At 44.5% G+C, this 18,081-nt stretch overlaps 1 protein-coding gene across 5 annotated transcripts in view; it reads right to left on the reverse strand.

The window, feature by feature from the left end:
• Positions 1–2,943: 2,943 nt before the first annotated feature.
• Positions 2,944–18,081, reverse strand: part of pde4ba (phosphodiesterase 4B, cAMP-specific a) — a 211,951-nt gene continuing 196,813 nt past the window's right edge. For 3 of the 5 annotated variants that reach the window (XM_004553843.3, XM_004553844.4, XM_004553845.5), the window contains 8 exons: positions 11,654–11,747; positions 8,532–8,815; positions 8,284–8,448; positions 7,485–7,584; positions 7,233–7,387; positions 6,999–7,121; positions 6,689–6,871; positions 2,944–6,598 (listed from right to left, as the gene is read on the reverse strand). In XM_004553843.3, the coding sequence (XP_004553900.1) occupies positions 6,146–6,598; positions 6,689–6,871; positions 6,999–7,121; positions 7,233–7,387; positions 7,485–7,584; positions 8,284–8,448; positions 8,532–8,815; positions 11,654–11,747 (1,557 nt within the window). In that variant the 3' untranslated portion in view covers positions 2,944–6,145. Of the gene's footprint in view, positions 6,599–6,688; positions 6,872–6,998; positions 7,122–7,232; positions 7,388–7,484; positions 7,585–8,283; positions 8,449–8,531; positions 8,816–11,653; positions 11,748–12,549; positions 13,062–17,174; positions 17,434–18,081 lie in introns of those variants that run through there. The other 2 variants (XM_076875738.1, XM_012919825.5) reach the window with 2 other exon arrangements.

Genomic DNA, 18,081 nt, shown 5'->3' on the forward strand with positions numbered 1-18,081 from the left:
TCTACTCAATTTGGTTCTTGGTTTATTGCAGCACCTCCTGCAGTGACTCCCTACTGATATTTACTGGAAAGGATGCAGACAGTTAAGCTGTTTTATTGCTACATTATTAAGCCGCTTTGTATAACATGTGAGACTTTGTATGTAGCCGGGAAGAGGAGGCAAATATGCTTGATTAAGCAATATTTCCAGGAATGCTCTATTGGCCTATTATTTTAACTGGAGGGTTTACAGGCTCCAGAACCCTTTGGGAGCATCCCACAGTACATAACACTGTGCCATTAGTAATTGACTTTTTTGTCTATTTACCACAACTTCTGTCTTTAAAAACATAATAAGGGCAGTTTTGCAAAGTGGACGCAGGTGTTGCAGCATGAAGCTGCCTCCTTTTTTGCAAATGACTGCAGAGTTGCTGCTCAAACCACCAAACACAGTGATGGAATTTCATTTTATAGAAAGTTTATCGTTTTTTATTTATGTAGCACAGCGGTCCCCAACCCCCGGGCCAGTACCGGTCCATGAGTCGTTTGGTACCGGGCCGCGAGAGTTGAGGCTCGGGTGTGAAATTTATGGTTTACAGTGTTTTTTATCGTTACGATCCCAAACCCTCGATCGCCTCTGTGAACCAGCCTCGAGCTTGGTACGGCTAAAAGATCATTTGATCTAAGAGATCTAGAGGGCGCATAAGGCTGCAATAGGTCCGACAAATACCCGGGAGCCTGTCCATTCAGGGCTTTGTAAGTCAACAATAACATTTTTAAAGAGAAGGTTTTTGTCTTTTTTCAGCCTTAATTTGGAATAGCGCTGATGAATCTGATATGGAAATATTATCTCAGAAGAGTTTGCGTGCACTTTTTAAAATCTAGTTATGTTGATCACAGGTATTTACATATGGAGCCTGAAGTTAGGCCTCACCTAACACCTGCTGCTCAACACTCACAGCTTGGCCCAGAGAGATGGCTAAATAAAGATAACGAGTCGAGACTTTCTAGTTTTGAAATACTTTGCATTTATTTTGCATAGCAATGCAGGTCAATGCAGCTACCTTTAAAATCATTTATTGCAATAAAAACTGCATCGAGACCAGAACACTTCAGTCTTTTGCAGTCAGCTGAAACTTTGCAATACTGCAGCTGTTATTTGACATCTAAAATAAAACTTCAGCTACTGCAGAAATTGATTCTGTTTGACATTTGTACCATCTGTTTTTAATAATCACTTCACATCTCTCCCGTGTGTGTTGGAAAGCACCCTTGCGCACGTCTGAAAGGTGTTCGTTTGTGTGTAACATTTTAACTGGGGCACAAAACGGGCAGCGTATTTACGTGTGCGTTTCTGTTCATATGCGAAGGCCTTATGTCGCATGAGGACAGCCCTGTCAGATTGCGTGTAGGCTGCGGCGCTGAGTCTGTGTCACACTGTGTCCCATCTCAGCACATTAGAGCCAAACCTTTGTGATGATGCAGCGTACACGGGGACATCAAAGAGAATGAGGAGGAACATAGTACAGATACGAGGACCAATTTTAATTCCACGTCACTTTCCTGACCTGAGAATTATTTCTATATTTAATGGTTTATTTCTGTCTGGACGGGCCAGAGTCCCAGATTATTTATTTATTTAGGCACTCGGTTGTGGTCAACTAATTAAGGAAAATTACATGTCTGGATTTTTTTTACATTTCTTGATAGGTTTCCATATTTTTATTGCATATTAGAAGGCTTTAAGAGAAACATTTATGTAGTAGTGCTGAGTGTTACAATACTCTGCTCTTATTCTCTGGTTTCATGTTGTAAATTGAGTTTTGAGTCTGCTGGACTAAATAAGGAAATGTCCTCTCTGGCTCTATTTTTTGTTTCTCTTGTGTGACTTCAAGTCAAAGGTCAAAATTGATTATGGCAACATCCCTTAACCTGCCTCTGACCCCACATCGGCCTCTAACTCTAGGCAGCAAGAATTTGAAGGTGCGTAAATCCACAGCAAGCAGCTGCATCTCATTCCATTTAATGAAGCGCTGATGACATCACGTGACACAAACATGTGACAAACTGCTGAAATGAATTAACTTTGGAAGTTCAGCAGTGTCGCCACTCCACACTTGGCAATCAGAAAAAGGGAACACGGAAAAGAATCATGCCAACATCATGTGTTTGAAATATAGAGTTACAACCAAGTGTTGAAGTCTGTTAATTGGGGGCAGACACCAGTACACAGGAGCACTCTTTTAATTCACCCCTTTGTCTTTATGTCTCTTGTTGGACTTGAATAGCTGCTCAGGCTCATCAAACATAAGTTAGCCTCACACGAGCTGTTGGACTCAATGCAGAGTCACTGACGTCACACCAACTGACGATTATATCATATCCTAGATAGATTCAGATTTTGGATGTTAACAGAGTTACGCACATTCACTGGAAACAGTCTCATTGGCAGCAGTAGTTGTTTTTTTAACCATCTGCTGTCTGATTATCATAAAATTTTTGTAGGAAATCTTCACAGTTGTGTTCCAGTTAGAATGATTGTTTCTTTGCTCCTTGATTGCCAAGACTTCCAGATCACCTATTCTGACTACCTGGCATCAGAAAGTTGTCACTGATGTTGACTTTGATTTTTTTTTTTTTAGGCAAGTGAGACATTGAGAACAGGACACTATTGTGTAAATTCATACCTTGTTAGTCAGCTTGAATGTCAGGAGCAGCGCAGGCCTCCAGGTGCCACTAGCAGGGATTTTAGGCCATTCTTAGTACACTTTCATACACAGGCTATTTTTACAGAACAGGACCCAGGTGCTCTGTAAATACAGTCTTCTATTGTGAGGCAGACTAATGAAACATGACAAACACGTGAAAACCCACCAGGAGCATGACTGTGACCCAATTTGTTGCTCACACCCATGGTGAAAATAACAAGGCCACAAAGGGAGAAGAACGGCAGACACAGTAGGAATATATTCATGCTTTGCTTTTAATCACTTCATAGAAAAAGTATTTCAGATTTATTTTTGAACACAATATACAATATAATACCATACATTGTGTGAAACATTTAATAACCCACCTGCAACAACTGGCAGACTTGAACATATTATTGACAATAAAAGAAACAAACCCATCTCTCATGCAGATAGTGCTAAATCTGGCTAACCATTTGGACACAACTAGGACCAAAAAAAGAAGAAGCTTGAACATAGTTAATGTTGATACTGACAATTTGAATTTCAAAACTGCTAACAAGTTTGGTCAGAAACACTTTAGCACAATCAGTTACATAAGATCATTTTTGTTGGTAATCCAGAATGTTTCATGTTAGTGCGGGGCGTGTTGTAGCATGCTAACAATACCGTCCCCATGAGATCTACTTTTACATGAAGTGCATTAAGTGTAAAAGGAGACAATCGCTTTGTGTTTGTCAGTCGAACCTGTATCTGGCCTCGTATATCAGCAATCTTCATTCAAACGCCAGATGGAGAAGCTTAGGTTGTAACGAGCCACTGAGGGGAGCTAAGCTAATATGCTAAGCTATTAGCATACTTTAAAACCGAGCACCGACTAAGCTAAGATGTTCCTAACTCCTACATCCAAGCCTACGCAGTTTAACGTGTCCTCTATGTTGCCTCTGGGTTACCAAATTGCTGATGTCAGATGAAAACCTTGTAGTGAAATGCGGTTGGTCAAAAATGTGTTTAATGTGTTGTATTTTCTTGGATTCAGACTATTTCAGCAGAACTCTGATATTTGGAAAACAGATTTAGATGAAATTCAAGACAGAAAAACAAAGTGACAACATTTTTGGTTTAATATTCATGCATAATATTAATAATTTCCATGTTCTTGTCTGTGACATGATATTTAAATGTATCTAAACTTGTATGTGAAAATTAAAAAAAGAAGCTGTTTCGTAGATACAAGGTTTCCATCTAACAACAACAATATGTCTCTTTAGCTGCTGCTCTGTTGGGCACTCAAAACATTGTGCGAATATATACTTAGATATATTTATATATATTTATATATATATAAAAACAATATATGATACATATATAAAAAGGCTCTAATTAAGAGTCTTCTACACATTAGACACCACCACTTCCAGGTAATGCAAGTGCATATAAATTAAAATAGATTTTACACTGAACCAGTATTTCTTATTTACAGGCTTAAAGTATAGAATAAATACACTGTTATAAACAGCAAAAGGACCAACTTGAGCTTCTAGCGACAAACAGTAGAGACAAAGGTTTGGAGTGATGGGGGTAAGGCCTTATGAGGCTAAGACCTCATCCAGACACATACATACATCAACGCTTGTGCATACATATGAAACTTACTCACATACTCCATACACAAAACTAAGCATGCTTATGTGAAATCAGCTGAAGTACCTTTGAGTATCAGTAAACTAATTAAAAAAAAGAGAAAAAGACGTGATTACAGAAGCCACGAGAGCCAAAGTCTAATGGCCTGCAAACCATTTCAAACCATCAGACATTTTTGGGGGTTGTTTTAAACTAGAGCGCCTAATTATTCCTATTATTATTTTTTTTTAATTTCTTTTTTCTGTGGAAACAGGCATAGCCTTACATGCTGAATCCAGCAGTTCCAGCTGTGCCAAATCCTCATAACCTGACTGTCCTGGAAACCTGATACAGCAGAGAGGGAGGGACAATATTCAACTGACGTCAATGAGCAGGAGCAGAACATCAGGGATTTTTTAGCGTGAGGAAGAAATAGCTGGCCTGATTGTTTTGAGGTCGTGTCCGCGGAGCCTAGAGGGGTTTGTAAACCATGTGAATACTGACGCTGATGAGGGTCGAAGAGTGCCTTTCAGACAGGCAGCTGCAAGAGCGCCTTTAATCATCTGGTCTGGGCCTGATTGCAAAGAGGCCGGGGTGGGGGTGGGGGGGTGTTACATCAGACGGGTCTGTGGTCAGAACCCATTTCAACTAACAGGATTATTACCACTGTAGCATACCTGTGGGCTAAAAATAGACTCATCGCTGTTGCGCATTTTATCCTGAGCAGATTTCTTTTCATCGCAGATCTTAGCAGCTTGACGTAAGGGCCTGTTTGCTCGGGTTTCTGCGCATTTTATCTGGCAATGAGGGCTTGAACGTGGGTAACGCCTGTTTCACAGCAACATAACTGCAAAAATGAACAGACAAAAGTGTCTAGCTCAAACAGTTTACACTGAAAGATCAGCAGGAATCATGTAGGAATTTAGCATTTTGCATGAAAAGTCGAGTGTTGGTTTGAAACAGCAGGAAGTGCAATGGTCTGCAGGCCATTAAAAACTAAAAGAAAAGCTGTTTAACAAGAACGAGAGGTGTTGTATTTGTGTGCAACTGTGACATTCATTGACTGACATGTGATACAGAAAGCAAGAAGCTAAACGTGCGGCGTGAACCATGGATTTGAATTCCACGTGTAAAGAAGGAACTTGTGCTGAAATGTTTTCTCGTTTAGATGAATTTGTCCAAAAGTTGTTTGTCGACATTTGTTTGGATATCTCTATTGCCCAATACATGGAAGACTTTTTTCAATATACAAAAAAAAATTTGCTCTATTCAGTTAAGAAAAACAAAACAAACAAACAAAAAAACATTTCACAGACATACTAGAGTGTTCAATAAATAAAAAACTATTATAAAGACAATAGTAAAAAAGGCACACAAGTCCTTTGACAAATGGTACAGGAAAAAAGTAAACACTTCCTCTTGCTATACAAATGTGTCTCCATCAGTAGATCTCACTCTATGCTACTTCTAGATCATATCGTGTATCGGTAAAAAAGTCTCAAGGTACAAAACTTCTCTCAGTAGTGTCAATGTCCATTTAATGCCAGTCCAGAAAAGAAAAGTAACCATTTTCCAAACTGGCTGAAATCCTTCAAGTTCCACCATCAGTCTTGCTTTCCCATCAAGACTCAATTGTTCGCGTGAATTATTTCCTGAGAACTCTGAAGCCGCTTCGCTGAAACCGTCCGTCCGTGCCTGGCTTCAAACACCCAAGTGCAACATGCCACTGCGCGGGGCAAAACTAAGCCCTTGCCTCTGTGGGCTTTTTAAAAAGGACAGCAAGAGGATTTCCCCTCTTTTTCCAAAAAAAACACCCGCCTTTCAAATCACCGAGTGAACCTGATGCTGGAAGCCCTATGTGTCTGTGGGCGAAGCCTCGTGCGTCACGATCTCTATAGCTGTCGTGGGCTCGATCATGCCTTCCTCGTCATTCTCCTGACCGTCCAAATAGTCCAGCGGAGGAGAACGCGAATCTCCTAGACTGTCCTCCTCCTCCTCCTCCTCCTCATCCAGCTCTTCCTCCTCTTCGTCTTCCTCCGCGTCGCCGTCTTTTTCCATTCCGTCCAAGTCCTCCTCCTCTAAGGTCAGCTCAAATTGAAATTTCTCCCCGCCCCCCGGCCCTCCGGTGCCTCCGCTGTGTCCGTGTGTGCTCTGGTCGTAGAAGGGCGGAGAGGGACTTTGGGGAATCATGCTCTGGTACCAGTTCCTGTTGTCCTCCAGCGTGTCCAGAATGTCCTGAGCATCGGGGTGGACCAGGTCGGCCCAGGTCTCCCACAGAGGGTGTACGATGTAGTCTATGAAGCCCACCTGAAAGAAACAAACGAGTGTTAGGAGTCAGTGTCTTTTAAAGCTTTCCTGGGAATTCTCTCCATCATAGCTAATACAGTTTCTGCATACCTGGCTCTTTTCCACTGAGGCTGTGTGTTTATCGCACATCGGACTGATCTCCATGCCCCGCTCCCTCTCTCTGTCTCCTTGGTGAAAGAACTCCTCCATTATCCGATCAGTCCACTGACGATACAACTCCAGGGACTTAGTGGGGTTACTCAAGTCGGCACAGTGCACCATGTTACGCAGCACCTGGAAGTCATACAGAGTTGAAGACTGTGTCACTACACAGACTACAAAAAAGAGATGGATGACGTGACTGAGCCCCTCGTGCACAAACTTGTGCCATTATTACTGCTCAGGCAGACGTCACACATACCTGTATCCTGTCGGTGTAATTGTCTAGCAGCAGCACTCCGGAGCTCGTCACCTTTTTCGTTTCTACCATAGTCTTCAGATCGGCCAGCAGACTCATGTGTTTGGACATGTCAGTGGCCAAAACCTGAACAAAAGAAGAAAAAACACTTGATCAGCATCTGGCTTTGGAAAGTTTCTGTTTTTTTTAGTTTTACTATGAAATAATTGTAAAGAAACAAGAATCTGGAATTCCTACCATGTCGATAACCATCTTGCGCAGGGACTGACGCTGCTTCTTTGTGAGGTTCTGGAAGATATCACAGTTGTCTTCCTGTAGCAGCTTGAATCCCACAGCCAGATGATGGTTCTCCAGCACAGACTCGTCGTTGTACATTAGAGCCAGCTCAGAGTCTGCGTAGTGGTTAAAAACCGATGGTTAAACATGCTCCGATGGCTTTGTTTCGTCTCATATGAGTGGACACTTTTTGTTTAAGCGTTTCAGACTTACTGGTATTGATTAAAAACTGGTTGGATACTCCGGGATGATCAACGTCATGGATAGCCGCAGCAAAGATGGCTGCCAGGATCTCGAGATCTGTGAAGACCGCCTGTAAAAGTAATCAGAAAGGAACAGTGTTAAACAATGTCCTGAGATTGAAGCTGAAAGCAAAGAGCAGATAATCTTTGACACTGACAGCTGAGTGGCAATGTGGGAGAAATCCAGTTGTTTCTGTCACACTCTGCCTTCAAAGAAAAACGGCACACTGCCAAGGTCACACGAGGACGGAGAATTAGTATTTCCTCAACAAGCTAGCTAATAGGCTGTCTGCCTTTTCTGTGAAGATACATTGTGACAGTATAATACGCCGCCAGCTGGCTGCTATGACGACAGATGGGGAGAGCCTAGAAGTGTAAATCAGGATCTTCAGATTGGGTCATGTTGACATGGCTGCATCTCACCAGCTACTCGAGCTTGAATAGAGCTTTTAGAAAGTGTTCACCGGAAAATCTGAACAAATAAGGCGTGTGAGAGGGGGGATTCTCTCAGAAGAGGAGAAGGGAAAATATAGATGATTCATCGGAAGGACGTGGAGCTCTTTAGCCATCCAGGAAAGTGACACACGAGGTGATGTAAGAGCTCACCCTCCTAATTTAGTTTTCCCTTATTTCAGCAGTTTCTGGCTCCTGATTCAAAAACGGACGAACTCAACCAAAGTGGAGAGCTACTGTAAGGCCAGCTAATGATTGGCATTACCAAACCTCGAGTTCAAGTCGGACTTTAAGACATCGCTTTCAGAAAGACTTACATCCAGGGCTGGAGTTGAGAGGAGGATGTGTGTGGACTGTGCTACGTCAGCAGCGTGCAGGCTGTTGTGGTAGGCCACATCTGAATGGTAGTGATCTTCTAATGTCATCATGTAGGCCACAAATGTATCTGCCGGGATCTTAAATGTCTTTAGAAGGTCTCGCTCCTAGGAGAAGGATACAGGGATAAACATGAGGAAGGAAACCCAGGTAACGTTTAAGTAGTAGGAAGTAGTAGAGGAGTCCTTACCTGGAAGATGGCGTACATGATGCAGGTGAGAGGTCGGTTGTTGGAGAACTCTGAAACCGAGAAGATGTTCAGGCCCCATTTGTTGAGGTCCTCCAGCTCCTTGGACAGCAGCTCCTCCTTATCAGTCTTGACCCCGAAGCGTGCGATGCTGCTGCTCGAGAGCGAGGGCCCGTGGGAGACCTTCTTGACCCCGCTAATCTGTGTCATCAGCTGCTGCTTCTGCTGCTTCTTCTTCTCCCGTGTCTTGGATGTTGGCGATGGGATCTCCACCTCATTTTGTTTGTCTACGTGAGTGGGGATTAAAAAAAAAGATGGATTTTGGTCAAGTAGAAGGTAAGAGGCTTATTCAGCAGTTCAGTGAAGATGTCTTGTATGATGGTTGGGATGTGAGAACCCAGGTGTGCTATATAGACGCACCTGTGGCAGGTTAATTCCTCGGGGGGTTTATTGATTCGCTCACTCATTCATTCATCTGTCCCTCCAGTCGTTTGCTTATTTATGCTCGCTGTCATCCATGTCTCTCTCTCAGAGCTCCCACTGCTCATTCATCCACATCCCTCAACCCCCCTTGCAGCGCCTCCGCCCCCCCATCCCAGCCTCACAGCAGGTGGCTCACATCTCATCTCCCGCTCTGTGACTCTCGGAGGTCAGCCCGTTGACACACTCAAAGCTGAGGCTTCGCCATGGGCAAAACTGTTGGAGTTTTTTTGCAGCTCTATCAGATTCAATAGTTGATGACATCAGCGAGCCTGTGCGGCTAAATAAAACGAATCGGAAGGCAAAAAAATTAAAATAAACACTGACATCACGCCAGTCTCTGTGCTAAAAATAAACATGATAGAAGTGATTTTTTCCTGTAATGAGCTTACACCGCCGTGTTTACTGCAGTCGCAGAGGAACCGAATAAGACCCTGCAGGGACCGGCTATTCTGCACGCGTGCGCGCCGCGCGCTCGTCTATCAAGCCTCGACTCGGCTCATTGCTGGCCTATCAGCCTTCCCCTGCGGAGGGTTATTCAATTACCAGGCGTAATTCAAATAATCACTTTCACTCTCATGCTCTCCCTCACATTTCTCTGCCTTCTTCTCCCCGCGCCTCGATCGCTCTTCAGTTCTCGCCTGGTAATTGAGAACGGGCAATTAAGCACACTCAGACATGTGCTGCGTGGAAACAAAAGGAGGAGCAATGTATTGCTCTCTAATTTATTACAAGTCATTGTCACCACTGCTGTGCAGTGTTTGCGTGTTGCCTGTATATAACATATATGTGTGTCTGTTAGCTGAAATATGGATAAACTGAGCTCACTCTTTTCTCTCAACTTAGCTGGTACGAAACATGCAAACAAATCAGCAGATGAAATAAATATCCCAATCGGCTATTTTGTCTCTTGTTTTTCTTCCGCTCTCACTTTCCAATCCTCTGTCACCTCCCACGTTCACTTAGATTTCAGCCAAACTCGTTTCACCCTCCTCCACAAGCTCTTCCCTGAGAGATTCGGTGGGGAAGATGGAAGAGGAGCCTGGGAGACGACTATTTTCCCAAAGTTGGGTGTGCTGGCTGATCCAAAGGGAGTTATGACAGATTTATGATGCAAGGACAGCTGGGAAAAGGTCCCAAAAAATAAATTAAAGGCACACGTGAGCTGCTGTGTCGAAAGCAATCGTAATTGGAAATCCTTGATTAAAATAGTCCCCGCTAAAAGTCTGAGATGTTTATTTATCTGGGGGATGAATCGTGCTCCACGAGCACCGTTTTACCAAGCATGAGGTCGTCTGTCACAAAACGATGGGACTTGTGATGGATCTACCAGGCCTATGGCATCAAAATTTAATTTCCCTGAGACTGAATGATGCTCTTTTTTTTTAGTAACAAAAATAGGATAAAGCAGAAATAAGTGCATTACTGATGCGATGTTAATCTTAGTGGATGGAAGGATTAAAACAGTCCTTTTGGTGAGCTATGGACCGTGCCAGGTCTGCTGTGCTGACTCCTTTTCTTCTGATTAATATTTTCTCTTTCCTCCTTTGCTTCTTCAGCCCCCTTCAGCAGGGTAATCCTCATTTCCTTATCGAAGTCGTTGGTGAGTGGATTCTCGGATCGGCAGAGAGAGAGAGGGACAACAAGGTGTCCCTGCTGACAAAGATGCATTAAGATGGGGATGAGTCACCCAATCTGCCGAGCTCATCTCCCTGCCAGCAAAGGGGGTTCCTCTATACCTCCATTTTTTTCCCTTCAGTGCAGTGAGGTCTCTCCCTCCCTCGCTCGTTTGCTTCTTCTCAAAGCCCGTCTCGCTCTAAACGGGGGCGAGGGATCCACTGACAGCGCTATACCAGCGGGGGACGGCAAACGATCGGAAACAGAGTGTCTGAATAATCTCGGCTACCTTTATGAGCATTATCTCTGAAATATATCAGCCTTTTTCTTTCTCCCTCTGTATATCTGGGATGAGATCATTTACTTCTACTTTATTTCTCTGGCTTTGTGCATCCTGCATCGAGCACTCTTCCGTAGACTTATCAGGTTTCCTGAAAATCAACTTTGAATCTGTTTTGTTTCATCGGTTGTTGATTGATGTTTCTAGAGCCGTTTGTTGCATTACGGTTTCTTTTTGTGCTTTGGTGCCAAGAACAAAACCAGAAAGGTTTTAAAGCTGAATATTCATAATTAGATGTCCGCATCTATTCTCAGACGTGCAGCCCACGCCGACAGCATCCAGTTCCAGTTCAGACTCCGAAGCCTTCTTTACAGTCGATACCCTTTTTTATTCTCGTAATATTTTGAGAAATTAAATATTAATACTTTTTTCAGTTCTGTTTCAACGGTCAGATGTCATAAACGTCGACACAAAGCTTAATGGCGCAGTTTTTTTATGGTACGCCCCCACAGGAAACCAGCCAGAGCAACTTGCACAGCTCGACATCATGCAAAAGACCGAACCTCCACAAAGAAAGAAAAGAAATTGAGCTCTGTGAACTGTAATGTTGCATATCTGACCAAACACACAAGTCATAAACGTGATTTGTGGAGGCTTCAGATGGATCATAAACATCCAGTAGCTGTTTTTGTTTAACTTATGAACATGGTCGTGATTTTGAGTTTGTGTACACAAGACTTCCATTTACCTAGGAAGGTGTTGGAGATGAATTCGGAAACCTGGTTCCCAGACCGACTCATCTCGGATAGGTGCGTCAACTCCCGATTCAACATTCTCTTGAACTGCAAGAGAGAAAGAGGAGGAGGAGGGGGAAGAGAGAGAGAGAGAGAAATGTCGTCAGTTTCCACTGGAGAGGAAATCTGGGAAACATTAGGATATATACGGTTACATGGAAAATTTACAAGTGCCCAGTTTTATTCTGCCAGGTCAAGAATGTCACTTGATATTTGTGCTTTTCCACAGTTTTCCCTGAAATGAATTAAGATGCAGATAATTATTAGCGTTAACAGTGAGTAGGCTGCCACTTTTTAATAAGCCTCAAATTACCCGCAGCAAACACTTCACAGTTTTATTACGCTGGGTCGCATATTTGGGGCATTTAGCCATTTTCCCTGCATCAGTGTGCAAAAATTTCAATGATGCAAGAGGAAAATCTGCACGCAGCTCGAGACGTTCCTCTTGTTGCCAACATTTCACGTAATTTCATGTAATTTGCACATTGCGAACAGTTCTACGGTGGTTCAAACATTTAAAAAAACACTTGTGATAAACAGGCACAGAGTACACAGAGACCCAGACACTGCAGCAGCAGCTGTTTATGACAGGCTGTTGCATGCGCGTGCACACACAGACACACAGCTCTGCAGAGGGCTCAAGATGGAGCCCGAGCCGTCGGATCCCCCACCACCATCGACAACAACCCTCTAATAATGATGGAAATATCTTTGGGTGCACGCGTCGTGCCCACAAAAGCAGCCGATCGGTTCCAAACCGATCTTTAGCTTCTAATGACAGAACAGCACAGAGAGCTATAATGAGGCCAACGCGGTATCCCCACAAGCTACGTAGATAAGCGCCACACACCTTAATGTAACCCCAAGACACCGACAGCAGGTAATTGGCTTCAGGCATTTTGGACCCCGTTTTCTCGTTCCTACACAAAGCCAGAACTGTAATCCAAAAAGGGAGGATGGGGGCAAATTAGAGGCAGATGATCAGGATTCCTCCAGCACCCAAAAACAGGGGGGAAAAAAAAATCCTCTCTTCTCTCCTCTCGGGTTTCTCTTCTTCTCAGCAGCTAAGAGAGCAGCTCGATGGTGGCTCACTCTCTCTCTCAGCAGCAGAAAAGGGCCAGCTCTGAGTTTCCATGCTTGGGAATGGAAATCTGGGAGGATGGATGGATGTGCGTGAAAGAAGGAGCTGTAAGCGAGGAGACCCAGCGGGCTCGATGGATCGGCTGGAGCAGCAGCTGGAGCCGTGAGCTGGGGACTGTCTGCGCACTGATGAATAATGGAGAAGAAGCGAGGAAGGGAGGAGGGGAAAAACGGCGATGGAGAGGGGAGGAGGAGGAGGCGGGAGTGAGGCAGTGATGTTCATCTGACTAGAGGGGGGGTTCCTCTACTGGATTTGTCTCGCTTTGCTGCTCTCGCTGCTGTAGCACTCCCTCCCTCCCTCCCTCCCTCCTCTCGCCCTCGCTGTAGTCTGCCAGCCCCAGCAACACACTCCAGTCAGAACACATGATTTGACAGAAAGTGGGGGGGAAAGGGGGGAGCCCAAACTACAGCTTGGCATTGGTGTATATGTAAAGTTATAAAGGGGTGTGTGAGTGATTGATATTTAATATCCATTTAATATGAACTCTTTCGCTCTCTTTTTTCTCTCAACTACAAAACCACTGCAAGTAATGTCCGTCCTCCTTCATTCCCAGGCCCTGTAATGTCATGAAGCTGTGAAACTGCGCCTCCCATCTACGAGTGAAACAATGGGAAGAGCGAGAGGGATGCTGCAGCACGTTTTGAAGAATATGAACGTACAGCGATGGTATTTCTAATCGCCATTATCTCTATTATCCCCTCCCGCCCCCTCTTTTGTGTCTTCTGTTGTCTCCTGACGTGCAGCCACGGCAGCCATTGTGGAGAACTCATAAGCCTGTTCATTATCCGCACCCCATAATAATATTAGATGCTGACAGGGTGTTTGTGGACGGCTATTTTTAACAGCCAAGACACAGGAGGCGAGACGGTTAGAGAAGAAGGAAGATAATTGTGTCCTTCCTTCCCCAAGTTAGGTGACACGAAGCCCACGGTTTCTCTCGCTGCCTGTAACTGCGTGTGCGCCAATTACCAGAACACCCCAACGCCATGGCAACAGCACTAGGTAGCCAGTGTCAGGCTGTTTTTTTTTTCTAAATGAGGAGAGGGGAGGCGAAGGAGAGAGGCTTCCCCTATTGCTTCCCAGGCAGACATGTGCAGTAGCTGCTGAGCTGTCACGAGGACTCACCACACACATCGCCCCTGCTCGCATCCACTGATGCACAGGCTGAAAATCGCCTCCTCCTCCTCGCCTCCACCACCATTCCCTCGCTCTGCTTCATCTATCCCTCACTCTCCACCGCTTACATGTCAATTTCTCTCTCGGCTTCCACTAGCCAACACAGTCATCAATCTCTGTCTGTCTGCTTCGCTGGCAGAATCGATGGGCTGTCCTCAGAGCAGGTGTTGATACTGGCTGCGGTGTACAAGGCCAGGCCCACCTGACCGGAGCGTAACACCAGCAGCACCAGACGTGTCAATCACGACTGGGCTCTTATGTGTGAAAACCTTGAGGACAGCTGCGACGCCTCCCTCACGCTTCAGAACACATCCACAGGAAACTGTAAACAGAGGTTCCCAGAGAATCTCTCGGCCCTAATGTGTGTGTGCGGGAAGATGAGGGGGAGATGAAAGCTTTCCCGAGAGAATTCCTTCCGGATTATCCTGCCAATGAGGGAAAGAACCAGAAGCGAGGAGGTGGGATGCAAGGAGAAGAAAAAACACAGAAAAGGAGGAGGCAGCTCTTTATATAATAGCTCACTGCATAATATATAAAGAAACCAGAAATAACAGGATGCAGTGTCGAAGTGCCGTGCTTCCCCCAGAAGCTGCGAGAAAAGTGCGCACACGCTCCGCAGCAGCCTGCGAGCGCCGTCACCTGCATTTAAACCCAGTCAGTGCTGACATGTTTTATAAGTGTGTGTGTTTCAATGTGTCGCTGCCAGTGTGTGTTTGGAGTTGGCTCTTTCATGAGGGAAGCCTCCTTATCTCCCACTGACATCATGACACTGGAGGGAGATTAACCCATCCAAAGATGTGTGGATACATCTCTCCGTCACTGGAATCTTTATTATATTTGTTTCACCAGTTAGCTCCTTTCATTTATTATAATCTAAATCAGTTTTTTCAACAAATTTTCCATTATTTTTGCTTTTATCTCGTCTTCCTCTCGCTTTAAGCTCCATATCTCTGTCTTCTAACCTCTTACTCCTCCCCTTCTCTCCCTGCTTTCGGTGGGTGGGTTGATTCAGCAGAGAGGTGCTCTGACAGAGGGAAGGAAGGTGAATGGAGCCCGTGGTACATCAATGAGAGGTGGAGGGAGGGGCATTCGTGCAGAGCCCCCTCCGTTCAGACGTGATCCCATCGGACAGCTCGCCGTGCAGGGCGGCGAGGCGGACAGGTGGACCGGAAGGCAGACACGGAGTCTCCCTCTGACACGAGACTGATCTTACGCAACATCAGCGTGCTTCCATTATCTGAGCTGGCGCTGCAGCCTCAGGGTATCGTGTCTGTTACTCTCTGACTGTTTCTCCTCATCGTTCTGATCTTTTTGCACCACAGCTTAGAGGATGACTGAACTGGAACTCTCTGGTGTTGCTGAAATCAGCTGAAATTTTCCAGTTTGTCTCGTTACCCATTTGCGCCTGAAGTGGTTCAGACTGAAGTTGTGTCTCTGAGCCACTAGTGGGTGCACTACACCCATTCTGGTCAGTCTTGACTTAGTACTGGGCTCCCAGTCTGTACTGGTATTTACAACTTATGGCTAAATCTGTAAATATCTTTGCACCTCTGTGAAGGTGCGAAACACACTTTAAAAGTAATCAATTTCTTGATTTAAGTCACTCAGGATTTGCAAGGAGCTGCAAGTTTTATTTATTATCGTGATTTTTATGCTTCTCAACACAGTCTCATATTCACAGCATGCATGCAGCGTTGCTGATTATAACTCGTGCAACCATCTCCTTTACCAGCAAACGTGCAGCGTTTGCGGTTAATCACCTCCTCGGTTTAGCAAACGTGTGACGCCAGATTGTAAAATCGGCACAGCGGCGCGGAGGGGTAGTGACATAACTCGGAGAAGATCAGGAAACTTACCTACGTATGAACTGTGCGTATGTTGGTTAGAGATACAGACAATTCTGAGAGACGGCCTGACTACCTCTCACTTCCTCTGACTCACTCGCTTATGCTTGTGTGTGCGCGTGTGTGTGTGAGAGATGGAGTGTATTCATGCATCTGTGGTCCCGTACAGTAAAATATAGAGGGGGGAAAAAATGAAGGTTTCGAGAGCAAAAAAGGATGGGAAGGAGAATCGCTTTTAAGCCGACTGATTGATTCTAATCGCTCCTGGTGATCACAGCCTCAGATGTAGTTTGCTTCACTATTTTTAGGCTCGAGGCTGCAATGCTCAGCTCGAGTCGGGGCTGCTTCGAAAGCAGAAAGCAACCCTCTGTTAAAGACCACGCTGCAAAAAAACAAACAGGAAATGCTCAAATCGTCTGTTCTAAATTCTCCTCCTAACTTCTGGCAAAATAAAGAATTGCAGAAATGTGTTCTCGACACTGTGCACCCAAGCTACGAGCACTTCACCACTACTTCTCTCGTCAGACAACCTGAGTGTTTTGGCCTATGTCAAAAAAAAGTCTTTGGTACCCAGCTAAGATACACTCCTTTCCATCCGCTGGACCTCCTGTGATTTAAATCTGTGGCTCCTTCCCTCATTTTAGGCAGTTGGAGACATTAAAAGCAGACAAAGCTGAACTTTTTATAAGCAGTAACTATGCAGTTACAGTGAATACTGGTTATTGTCACTTATAGGTCACTTACAAACTAAAGAAATCGCTTTGGCATTTGGCCAGGAAGAACAAAACGACATCTGCGCTTAATTATCTGGAAGCACCATAAATCTCTCATGAGTTTGATTCTCTGGGAGTAAAGGTTATCTAGTTCCACAGACAGAAACAATTTGGGAATACGCAGCAAAGGAAGCATAAAAGACCCCCGAGGCAAATGCAGAAGGCAGGTTTGACCACCATGAGTTGAAAATTAATATTCAAAGGACAAACTTTTCAGTAAATTGAAGCGGCAATAAATACTCCCAACATGCTTCCAAAGTGAAATCATGTGCAGACTTGAAATAAAATGCTGCTAAAATTCGCTCCAAACTCCACCAGGATCAAAGGGCATATAAGTACACAATGTGTATGAAAAAGCAATGTGTATGTAATATATTAAAATATATATATATATCCAATAGCATTCAGTGCAAGAAAAAGCTTGAGCAAGCCACAAAACATCTGTTCTTTTAAGTCCAAGCAAGGCAGGAAATCTCACCGAATGGCGAATGATTACAAACTGTGTCTACCAGCATAAAATTATAAAAATAACAAAACTCACCTTCCTCCAACCGTTCAGCTTCCCTAATTTCCTCTCTTTCTTGTCAAAGCAACAGGCGCCCATGTTGCTGTGTGTAAAGTGCAGGGTAGAGTGGGGCTGCCGTCCGTTAAAGTGTCTCAGTCTCAGTCTGACTACAGCATGAGTAAAAGGACCAAGCCTCTGCTCTCTGACACTGGGAAACGCCACAGCTCTAGTGACTCACTCGGGACTGCGAGGTCTGATCAGGCTCTACCTCACACCCTGTGTCTGTGGAGCAATGACTGTGTTAGACCTCTGCTACATACACACTCCCTCTTGGGGTAGTCCCGCCTCTAGCCTTTTCCCCCCCCTGCTCCTCTTGCTTGCTGCTCAGCGCTCTTGCAGCTGGCAGTCACATCTCCGAAGCTTTGCTGTCACTGTTAAATCTACTCGGGTGACCGGCTCTTTAAAAAGCCCTTTACACGTGCTCGTCTCCATCAGATTTCTTCATGGTTTCATTATTCATTCTAAGATGCAGTAATTTGCTGCTTGGTGTTTGTGGATTTTGTATTGGGGGGATGATGATGTCATCATCTCAGGCTCAGGGATAGGGATTCATTTTTCCTTGAGCTTTCTTTGATAACCAAGAAAACACTTAATGAATTAATGCACATACCGTATTTTTCAGACCATAAGGCGCATTAAGTGAAACAAAACAGTCAGATAAGTCAAACTTTACTCAGCTCATTCTTCTTGCTTCCTCCTCTTCCGTAGCATTGATTCATTGATGCTGAATTCTCTGCAGCTGCTCTATTCCCATGTTGTTGCAGTATATTAATGACTAACCTCGTATTGTGGATGGATTATCTCAGTTGTTCTCCTGACTGAAGTTTGGTCCGTTTACAGCATCCTGCCATGCGATTGCATTTGTCCCTAACCATCGGGAACC

This window comes from Maylandia zebra, linkage group LG17 (genome assembly GCF_041146795.1).
Source record: "Maylandia zebra isolate NMK-2024a linkage group LG17, Mzebra_GT3a, whole genome shotgun sequence".
NCBI lineage: Eukaryota > Metazoa > Chordata > Actinopteri > Cichliformes > Cichlidae > Maylandia > Maylandia zebra.